General features: G+C 40.6%; 1 protein-coding gene across 1 annotated transcript; it reads left to right on the forward strand.

Moving 5' to 3' along the window:
- Positions 1-1,856: 1,856 nt before the first annotated feature.
- LOC133921627 (protein PAT1 homolog 1-like) lies at positions 1,857-11,054 on the forward strand. The gene is made up of 5 exons (XM_062366588.1): positions 1,857-2,286; positions 2,638-2,792; positions 4,503-4,559; positions 5,096-5,165; positions 8,179-11,054. Exons 1-5 carry the CDS (start codon positions 2,229-2,231, stop codon positions 10,260-10,262), a joined length of 2,424 nt encoding a protein of 807 aa, XP_062222572.1. The 5' UTR covers positions 1,857-2,228; the 3' UTR covers positions 10,263-11,054.
- Positions 11,055-11,619: the final 565 nt, after the last annotated feature.

Consider the following 11,619-nt stretch of genomic DNA (forward strand, 5'->3'; position numbering starts at 1 on the left):
TTCAACCTAGATCCATCAAGATCAAATATTTTAGCCTCTTGATGAATCTTTTAGACGGATTTTTTACTTATAGGTTACAAAATTCCACATCTTAAATTTGTGACCTTTTCAACCCGTATTCTAGCCATCAGAGTTAAAAATTCAAGCTCAAAATTGCTGGCAATAAATAAAAACTTTACCCAGTACTACATTTTACGGAGTTAATGTATATACCGATAAACCTTTTTCCATTGTGATTAGTGTCGTTTATGTCTTCATATTTTTCCTCAAAATTATACTAATGGATACTCGAACTCACCATGCAATCACTCCTATTTCTTATCCAGTAATAAAAAAATGAGATCAAAAGAGGACCCGAGGAGGGAGCGCTCACTCAGAGGCCACTAGTACAGAGAATCATGATCTACTTTCACAGCCAATTAACAGCGGCTCCTATTCAAAAAAAAATGGCTCCTATAGTCCTATTCACCACTAACCAGTTGCTTACTGAATGCCCAACCGACACCCAATAGCACCATTAGTGAAACAAACAATCATAGAGGAGAGAGAAAGCTAGGCGCTGGAGCAGATATTAGCAGCCACCAAAATAAAATACTCCGTCTAGTAAAAAATACTTAATGTTTTAATATAGTGTAGTCTTTTCAATTAGAATATATTCATTTAATCCAATAAATTTATAGTATTATAAAAAAAATTAGACAAATTCACACATATAATTTTCATGTTTAAAACTAACTATTTTAAAAATTATTGACGGTCAAAATTTCAGTAGTTTGATCAAGCCTTATCCAAAATGTCATGTATTTATAATCGGAGGGAGTAGAGAAAAACATCCTATCTAAATGAAAAGCATCGTGTAAAAAAGAAAGAGAAAAGCAAACACACACAAATAGAAAAGGAGATAAGAAAGCAACTTCCCAAACCGTCGTTCCCTAGCTACAGTACCAGGAGGCGAACTAAGGACGATTTTCTGATTTTGGCGTCAATCCGGTCGATCCCTTTCCTTCGACGGGCTCTTAGGCCTTGGAGGGGGAGGGGATCCGACAGATCAACGTCTGACGTAGCTTGTAGGGTAGTTTAGAGCTTGTATGTTGTAGTTCGGTTTGGTTTAGTGGAGATCTAGGGTGCTGAGTGGAGTCATTGATGATGGCTCCTCATCAGGTTTTACTTCTCCTATTGGCCTTCGGCAAGATCGGCGGGTTCTGCTTTAGCTTTGACAACAGTCATGGTAGATTGCTTATAAGGTATGTCTATGTATGTGTGTGGCGTCGGGGAAGGATGTTTTTGTCCCTAGTTTTGCTTTGTCTCTCTGCATGTGTTCATGGGTTACTGGTGCTATGCTCAGTTGTCGTAGGGAGGTTTTGTCTTTTGGGTCACTGTTGGCCTCATCGGCGATGCCAGTTCCTTGTTCTGAGCTGTTGATTTGCTCAACAACACCAGCGTTTTAGTCTACCACAACGACAATGATGATGATCGATGTTTCTTCACCCGTTCTTTCGCATGAGAAAGCTCCTCAACTGTGCGACTATGCCTAGTTGAATGCTTATACTGCGATTGATCAACAACGTTTGAAGTCTTTGTTGTGTCTTAGCAGTACCTATGCTTCTTCTCATCTCCATCAGTTGCTCCGGCGACCGACGATTCGACGGAGGTGGAAGAAAATATATCTGTGTCTTTTGGTTGTACTTTTTATCTTTTTAGGACCTTTTTGTAAAATCTGGGTTATATTGTTCATTGCTTTAGTGAATATCCATCCTTCGGAAAAAAAATAGAAAAGAAGATAAATAGATGATCATGAGATAGAGTAACATACAAGCCGAAGCCGAAGTCCTCTTCTCTCTTATCCCTACCATTGCTAATGTCTCTCTCTCCTCTCTCTTTTGCTGTGCCTCGTAATTTTAGACCGTATTTTTCTTAAGTCCTACTATTACTGCCTCAAGAAATTATAAAAAAATCGCTTTTCCCTTTAGTTTTCATCCTTGTTTTCTTTGGGAGTCATAAACTCCCTGCTGCGTCTAGTATTTCCGAAATATTTTTTTATTTAAGGCAGGAGAGAGAGGAGAGAGAGAGAGAGAGAGAGAGAGAGAGAGCAGCCGAGGCCGAGCTATCGCTCTCTTCCCCTCACACAGCTATCAGATCCGAAGCAGGAAGAAAATCGCGCGAAGCCCTAGCTCTAGATGCGCGCCACCGATTGCTGCCGGCGCTGCTGCTTCTAGGGTTCTAAGGGGATGCTGGGTGTCGAGCCCGACGGCGGCGGCGGCGGCGCGTCCTCCTCTGCCGCCGCAGGTGAGGCTCTTCGCCGCTGAATTTGCTGCGCGTTTGGTGGGTTTCTCGCTGTGGTTGATCTGGGTCGCGCCGGTCTGGTTGTTGTTTGGTGTTGGTTGATGGAGCTGTTTGGGCCGATTTGGTGGGTACTCAGGTCGGCGCCTTTGCTGTTGTGTTTCTGATGCGAATCTTTCGGTACTGATGGAGAATTATTCGCTTCTTGGATTCGAGAAGATTAAGAAAAATTGTAGTTTGTTTGCTGGATTTGTTTCCTGTGTTGTTCTTGCGTTTGTTCATGGTTATTGCTCGTAGTTTGGGTTAGGAAAGTTGTTCCTTGACGATGCTAAGATGATCTGGCGTTTCTTGCTGCAGAGAATTTTGATGCTGGGCAGTACGCCTTCTTCGGGAAGGAGTCACTGGAGGGGCTCGACATCGGTTGCTTGGAGGATGGCGGCGGCGATGGCAATGGCGGTGGATTCAGTGGGCCAGAAGAGGGGCTATACCGGCTCCCTTCTGTTGGAGAAGAGGTGCGGATTCGGGATCCATCATGTCCACATTGCGGCCATATTTTGTTATAAATTGTGTGCCTCAAATTCTTCGTTTGTGTCTTTCTCGGTAGCACGTCAATTTTGCATGGCCCCAGCTGATAGTGGAGGATTAGTGCTGGGAGGAATCCGGAATAAATTCCTGTGGGCCTCAAGGGCAAAATTTAGTGGAACTGTTCGCATCAGTAGTGTTGGAGATATTGGGCACTTGAGTGATTGTAGTGGAAAATGTGTGCTTGGTTATAGGCAATGGTTTTACCTTGATGTGTGGAATGAATGGTTTGGAGTTTGTTTGGTAACACAAGAGCTTCATTGTTAGGATGGAATTACATACTACAGGGATGTAAGAAGAATCTTCTTGAACACATCGTTTTGCTAAGTTGTTAAGACACTGTTGAGCGTCACTAGAACACTGCAAAAGTTTATTTGGATATAAGATAGTGATTCAGAATGTTTTATTTGGATAAAGTGACGATAGTGAAATAAATAGTGTTCATGGTGGCCTTTCTATCACAAGCCTATTTTTGGTGCCTTTGTGACTTTTTAAGTCAATTGCTGCTTACTATCCACGCCTTTGGTTCACATGTATGTTTTATCTCTTTCTCGGTAGCACATCAATTTTGCATGGCCCCAGCTGATATTGGAGGATTAGTGCTGGGAGGAATCCAGAATAAATTCCTGTGGGCCTCAAGGGCAAATTTTAGTGGAATCGTTCACATCAGTAGTGCTGGAGATATTGGGCACTTGAGTGATTGTAGTGGAAAATTTGTGCTTGGTTATAGGCAATGGTTTTACCTCGATGTGTGGAATGAATGGTTTGGAGTTTGTTTGGTAACACAAGAGCTTCATTGTTAGGATGAATTACATACTACAGGGATGTAAGAAGAATCTTCTTGCACACATCGTTTTGCTCAGTTGTTAAGACACTGTTGAGCGTCACTAGAACACTGCAAAAGTTTATTTGGATATAAGGTAGTGATTTAGAATGTTTTATTTGGATAAAGTGACGATAGTGAAATAAATAGTGTTCATGGTGGCCTTTCTATCACAAGCCTATTTTTGGTGCCTTTGTGACTTTTTAAGTCAATTGCTGCTTACTATCCACACAAGTGTTAGGGATTTTGGTGCTTTTGAGCTTCTAGGATTCTTTCATTGTGTTGCTTGACCCCAAGATATTTTTTTGGAGGGCACAAACTGACCTATTTCTGCATTTTGGGATCAATAGTTGATTGCAAAGATAATCATAGGGCCTTGTTACACCATTGATTTTGTTCCCACTGCTCGCCTAAGCACCTTCCCGATTTCGGACTCGAGGGAAGGTAAGACCGGAACGAGGGACGAGTGGAGGGTGTTACTATTACTTGTTGAGCAACCTAGATGCTTATGTTAGTAGCTAATGCAAGTTAACATGGCTCACTTTTAGTTGGTGGGCGTATTTTTCTGATGAACTTATCAATAACTGTTACATGGAGTTAATTATGATGGTCAAATTCTGCATGCAATACTTTATGAAGGAATTAGCTATCAACCTTTGAACTGTTAACTTTTGAAGCTAATGTTCTACAGGGGAACACATGCACGTGTAAACGGGCTAATTCCCTATACATGCCATGTTCTTAGTGCTTTGTTTTCTTCTTTTCATTCTGAATTCTAAACACAGTGTGTTCTGATTCCAACCACTGTGCTCTGCAGATCGACAATTTGAGTAACTTGTCTGACATTGATGATCTTGCAAGCACTTTTTTTAAGGTACGTGACTTTAACTTGTTGCTCCAGTATTTCATTTTGAGATTTCTGTTTCAAAAATTAACTGTATTTACTTGAGTTCTCAATCTTAAGACTTGAAACCACTTTCCAAACACTGAGCCTTTTGGTGTATGCTGAATGGTATTCATTGAAGTTTTTGCTATCACCATAGCAGACAGACTTTTACTAGGCTGCATACCAGTGTGGTTGTGCCCCCAGCATGGGCTGGATAATGTACAGCTTCAACACACATTAGCAGAATGTTGCTGATTTTATCTTCTTTTGCCATGGCAATGACATGTTTTACAATTTCCAAGGCTTTGGCCCCACCTAAGACCCAGTTGCTCCTAAATGCCTAGGTTGTGGCTATTGAGCATGTCTTGTAATGATCAGCTGGCATGTTATTGTTTTTCTAAGGATAATGTTGTATTGCTTCCACATGGATTTATGCTTTAATGATCGCTTTGTTTTAGCCTTACTTTTGTGCTTGCTTTCTGTTACTTGACACCCACTGAGAAATTCACATGTTTTACCATCAGTTGAACCGAAGCATTAGTGGAACTCGGAATCCTGGTGTTATTGGGGACAGGCGATCCATTTCAAGAGGAAGTGAGTGACATTTCTTCCCTTGTAGCATGTTGGTACTGAAGTTTCATATTGTGGGGTTTATTTTGTGACGTGTCTGGTATGAAACCTGATTCTCAAAGGTGGTTTCACTATCATCACTTCAGTGTTGATGATATGTTATTTGTGCTGCACATCATATATAACTTTTTTAATATAATTGAACTTTACTATTTGACATTAACTGTGTGTGTGTGTATAGCCTCGCGCTACACACTGGCCGGCCGCGTGTACCCCGGCCGAGCCATCCTCCCTCTCCGTGCGCGCCAGATCGACCAATTTCTTCCCGTGTGCACGCCAGCCGAGTATTTCGTGAGAAAACAAACCAAGATAGCCAATCAGCTGCTGCCATGTACACATCCAACCACCCACCAGACCACATATGCAAAACTTTAAAATGCAATCTCTCGAACCAAAAGATCCGATTTTCAATCTGTTTGAAGCATATTGTTGAAAAAAAATATGCTTATGAATATGAGATCCATGAAGAATATATTTTGATGAAGTTTTAGGATTGTAACGGAGTTACGTAATATAGTTACATAATGATAGACACTCCAGTTACAACATGGAGAATACTACAGGTACAACATAGTGAACTGCATTGTTGAGTGTCGACTAGTTACAACATGATAGATGCTTTAGTTACAACCTGATGAACATTACAGTTACAACATGTCTAACAATACAATTGTAACAAGGTCAAGCAGTACAGTTACAACATGTATGAGCTCAAGGATAGCTAACTCATTCTGCCAAACAAGATGAAATTACCACATTGTCAGTTGTACCAGAGGGAGCAAATGCCTAAAAAATTTGTAGTTCAATGAAAGAAAGAAAGATGTAGTTCAATGAAAAAAAACAGGAATGCAGTCATATTGCAACAAAAGTTACAAATCATGTAGCACTCATTTGCATATGCAACTTGCAATAAAAACTAGTCAGAGGACGATTTTCTTGTTAAGATAGAAAAATGAAACATTCCGAAAGGTACTACTAAACGAAATTGAATCCTAAGGCACAAAGGGAATATTGGCAATTACAACTATAACCATTCTAAGACAAGGACTTAAAACCGGACAAAAGCAGCAGAAAATAAGATACATATAGATATGCGGAGCAGTAGAGTTCATAGTGTAAATGTGTAACAATGTTGTCACAAAATAGTCTCAAGCAAAGTTCGTACTGTGAGATATTTCTACCTTCAGAGTTCAGTAAAAAAAACTAATAAAATTAAATTAAATTAATTGCATCATGCAACTAAGAGGAATTACAACATGTCAAGCAGTACAGTTGCAACATGGTCAAAGCAGTACAGTTGCAAACATGAAAAAAACAAATCAAATCAATTGCATCATGCAACTAAGAGCAATTACAACATGTCTAACACTGCAATTACAATATGTATATTAAAATACATGGTCAAGGAGTATAGTTGCAACATAAAAAAATAAAATCAATATGTTATGTAACACTATAGTTACAACATGATAGACAATCTAGTTACAAAATACTAAATATTGCAACTACAATATGATGAACTGCAGTGTTGCATGTCGACTAATTACAACAAGATAGGCATTCTAGTTACAACATGGTGAACACTACAATTATGACATAACTAACAGTATATTTGCAATATGATCAAGCAGTACAGTTGCAACATGGTCAAGCAGTACAGTTGCAACATGAAAAAATCAAATCAAATCAATTGCATCATGCAACTAAAAGCAGTTACAACATGTCTAACACTGCAGTTACAATGTGCATATCAAAATTACATAGTCAAGCAATACAATTGCAACATGAAAAAATAAAATAAAATTAATTGCATCATGCAACTAACACTGCAGTTACCATCATGCAACTAAGAGCAGTTATAACATGTCTAACACTGCAGTTATAATGTGCATATCAAAACTACATTATCAAGTAGTACAGTTGCAACATGAAAAAATAAAATCAATATATTACAACATGGTAGACAATCTAGTTACAACATGGTGAACACCGCAGTTGCAACATGACAAACACTCTATGTCTGTAGTTGCAACTAACAGTATGCATGCATGCAGGGAATCTTTTGTTGATTCGAATCCTTAAAATACAATCTCTATAACCACACATCTGTTTTTCGATCCGTTTGAAGCATATTGTTGGAAAAAATGTGCTTAACAAAATGAGATCCATCAAGTCTATATTTTGATGAAGTTTTAGAATCATAAAGAAGCTATGTTTATGTAGTTACAACATTGTAGCCACTCTAATTACAACATGATGAACTGCAGCGTTGCTTGTTGAAATACAATATGTAGAACTGAGTTACAATATGGTGAGCATTGCAGTGTTGTAGTTACAACTATTCTTGTTACAACCTGGTGAACACTACAGTTACAATATGTTAGACAATCTAGTTATAACATGTGTAACCACTTTATATCTGTAGTTGCAATCACTCTATATTACATGCTATAACTCGTCTATGCACGTAGTTGCAACTGGTTGCAATCGCTGTTCACGGGTGGGAAAGCATTTGGTCATCTAGTGGGCCCACGGGGTGGTGGGTGGTAGCACATTCGGTTGTGTGAGGCTAACGCGCACGTCAGATCTTCTTTGGTTGCGTGAGGCTGGCTTGGTCTGGCGTGCGCGAGCCCTGTGCGCAGCGTGCATGCACGCTGCGCATAGGCACATAATAGCAGTCCTGTATATATATTCTTATATATATATATATATATATATATATATATATATTCTTATATTCTCAGTGTATATTCTTATATTCCCAGTGTAATTTTTGGCCTAACATGTGTAATTATGAATTTGAGAGTATCTTTATCATGTCAAGAGTCTGATATAATTACGACTTCTAGAAAGTTTTATAGAATTATCTGTCACAGAGAGTACCGTGTTAACTGTTGTTTGAGCTGTTGTATATCCTCAATGTTGAATGTATGCCTGTGTTTCAATTCATCACTGAACTATGCAATAACATTTTCAGGTTCTTTAACTGTTGACTTGGCTGAGGATGTTGAATTTCCAAACTGGGTAGATCAGGACATATTAGAAAATGAGGAATTCCAGGAAAGTAAAAGATGGTGGTCATCGCATTCTTCAGTTCTGCAAGGGGACTCCAATTCCAAACCATTAAGTCGAACATCTTCATACCCTCAGCAGCCACTGCAGCACCGCTCAAGTGAACCTATTGTTTTACCAAAAACATCTTCATTTACCTCCTTTCCGCCACCAGGTGGTGATAGATCACCTTATCCTGCTCAAGGCCTTACGCGTCATGGGAGCATTCCATCAATTGGTGCTGGGCTCCAAATGGGTTCTCCGAGCATGTCACTTTCTGGTTCGCCATATCATATGGCCAGACCATCTCATGGACTACCATACGGAGGAGGAATGCCTTATGGTGCTCTTAACCCGCCTGTAAACAATCCAATGCAAATTGATTGGTCAAACCAAGTTAACCCTTTCACTGGAGAGCATCTTAATCTACTGCCCAACTTATTACATAAACAATTATCGCTTCCTAATAGCCCAATTTCATCACTCCTATTCTCTCAGCAACAGCAGAGATTGGCACAGGTACAATCATCCCATCAGAGTTACCTAAATTTACCACCTCACCTATTCTATCCCCATCACACCCCAGAGATAATAGCCAGGTTTGATTCTGTTAGCAGTGTTCCTTCATCAAGAGACAAGAGATCAAGGTCAGGGAGGGGAAAACACAACACTCGCTTCTCTCAACCACCGTCTGATACTGGTGGCCAGAATGGTGACAGTGGAGGTTTAAGGTTTAGATCCAAGTACATGTCATCTGAAGAGATTGAATCTATCTTAAGGATGCAGCATTCAGCAAGTCACAGCAGTGATCCTTATGTCGTTGATTATTACCATCAAGCTTGTATGGCAAAAAGGGGTGCCACTTCTAGGCAAAAGACCAATTTCTCCCCAACATTAATGAAAGACTTGCCTTCCAAGTCACGATCCAGCAGTGATCAGCACACATATCTTCAGGTTGATGCTCTTGGGAGAGTTTCTTTCTCTTCCATACGTAGGCCTCGGTCCCTTCTTGAAGTTGACCATCCTTCATCCGCTGATGGTTCTCATGATCAGAAGTCCATTATGAGGCCCCTGGAGAAAGAACCAATGCTGGCAGCAAGAGTCACTGTTGAAGATGCTCTCTGCCTTCTTCTTGAGGTGGATGATATTGACCGGCTGTTGCAGTATAGCCAGGCACAGGACAACACTTTCCAACTGAAGCAAAGACAACAAGTCCTCCTTGAAGGTCTAGCTGCATCACTTCAGCTTGTTGATCCTCTTGGGCCCAGCAAATCTGGTCATTCATCTGGGTTAGCTCTGAAGGATGATGTTGTGTTTCTTCGTATTGTCTCTCTCCCGAAAGGACGTAAGTTTTTTGCACGTTACCTTCGACTTCTTGTCCCTGGCAGTGAGTTGACTCGGATAGTATGCATGGCGATTTTTCGCCATCTGAGGTTCTTGTTTGGGGGTTTGCCATCAGACTCTAGTGCAGCAGAAACAACAATTGCTCTTGCGAAGACTGTTTCGTCTTGCGTGCATCACATGGAACTTGGTGCTCTTAGTGCTTGCCTTGCTGCTGTTGTTTGTTCATCTGAACAGCCACCTCTCCGTCCTCTTGGTAGCTCTGCTGGTGATGGTGCTTCTCTAATTATTAAATCAGTACTGGATCAAGCAACTGAGTTACTGACTGATCATCATGCTGTAACCAACTACACTGTGCCAAACCGAACTCTCTGGCAGGCATCATTTGATGCTTTCTTTGGGCTTCTAACAAAATACTGTGTCAGTAAGTGTGAAAGTATCCTGCAGATGTTTGTCATGCAAGCATCAAGCTCTGTAATTGGACCTGAAGCTTCCAAAGCTACTAGTAAGGAGATGCCTGTTGAGCTACTTCGTGCAAGCCTTCCTCATACAAATGAACAGCAGCGCCAGATGCTGCTTGATTTTGCTCAGAGATCCATGCCGTTAACTGGTTTCAATCCCCCTGGTGCTAGTGGTGGACACATCACTTCAGAAACTGTTCCTGGTTGATGTAACTGAAGGAGAAACAGAAAGGCAAAGGGTCAATGCTTTAAAACATTGACGTGATTGTCTCCAGATGGTAATTCTTGTATCTGAAGACATGCATTCCCCATTGTAAGATGTGAGCTTGGAGAAGTTCCATCGGCTCAGGATATTAGCCTTTGCTTCAGGTTGTGACGTAAGTGTAGTAAGTGTAGGTTTCAGATTAATCTCAGACCAACAATCTCCTCTCTGTGGGTCATTTAATATAGCACCCACCTGATGATTATAACAGACTATGCATGTACGCTATACTGTTGTAACTCTGTGCAGCGTTGAACTGGTCACCTCGTTGGGGCAGTTTAGTTTTTTAACATTTATATGCTCCAGTGAAGAAGACCTTAATGGGCATAGTCTTTAACCAGTGAAGAAGACCTGGGCGGGCTGGCTGCGAGCAGGCACATTTGCATCCCTAGCACTCTAGCTGTGGTTGTGGTTGTACAGGTTCAATTATCAGGGCCTTCCTGTCTTTTATTTTTTTTACGAGTGTGGAAGGTGCCCAGTATCAAGTACGAAGTATGTAGTCTGGTCTTGGTGTCTTGTCTACTTAAGTTAGGATCAAATGTGTTAAAATAATGGAGTACTTTTGTTAGGCATCTGGAAAGATATTTTCTTCTAGTTGGCCTTCAGTCTTCTAAGGTTTCAGAACAGTGTATCGTCCAGGTACCCACTGATATTGTGTAGTGGATACCGGAATTGCAGGTGTACCATTTCGAAATTTCTACTGCTAAAGTTCTTCACAGGTCATTGGACTATTCTGCTCATTTACTCTTTTTATATGCTAGCAATACGCAATCCTGCATTAGTTATTGTGTCTTCATAAAGTCGACCGTAGAGTATTTCGCTTCGCCCATTTTGTCCAGTGCAAATGTTAATGTTAAGTTTGTTCATTATGCTGTCAGCTTTCATCTTGCTCGGCTACATTCCTACCCTGGTGGTGAAGCTGCCTGCCTTTTGTAAATTTTGTGGTGGCGTCCTTTAAGTCTTTAACTAGCTCTGTCAGAAATGTTATTTGTTAACTCCATTTGACAGCGTGGTGATGTGAAAATGTTGATATCGAATGGACTGGTTGATCCGGTTGTAACAATAGTCATGGCTAGGTGCATCTTGTGATGTAATGACTGGGATAATGCTATTCCATTTTCTAAAAACATTTTCTAAAAACAATGGGTCGTGGTTGCTCCCGTGCTTTTGTTTGAATTACGATTGTGATATTTTGTTTTGGTACGTGCTGTATGTATCAACTCTTCTTTCATCCTAGGGTAGAGCCTATTCCTGCCGTGTGCCCTTTAGATGTTGTTTAGAGCAGGGGACAATCACAAAGGGA

Source organism: Phragmites australis, chromosome 1 (genome assembly GCF_958298935.1).
Source record: "Phragmites australis chromosome 1, lpPhrAust1.1, whole genome shotgun sequence".
Classification (NCBI taxonomy): domain Eukaryota; kingdom Viridiplantae; phylum Streptophyta; class Magnoliopsida; order Poales; family Poaceae; genus Phragmites; species Phragmites australis.

Bases quoted from the DNA above. Each gene is read 5' to 3' on its own strand.
- LOC133921627 (XM_062366588.1), top strand. From the start codon at position 2,229: ATGCTGGGTGTCGAGCCCGACGGCGGCGGCGGCGGCGCGTCCTCCTCT. The intron at 4,560-5,095 runs GTACGTGACTTT...TTTTACCATCAG, and splicing joins TTGCAAGCACTTTTTTTAAG to TTGAACCGAAGCATTAGTGG. The intron at 5,166-8,178 runs GTGAGTGACATT...TAACATTTTCAG, and splicing joins GCGATCCATTTCAAGAGGAA to GTTCTTTAACTGTTGACTTG.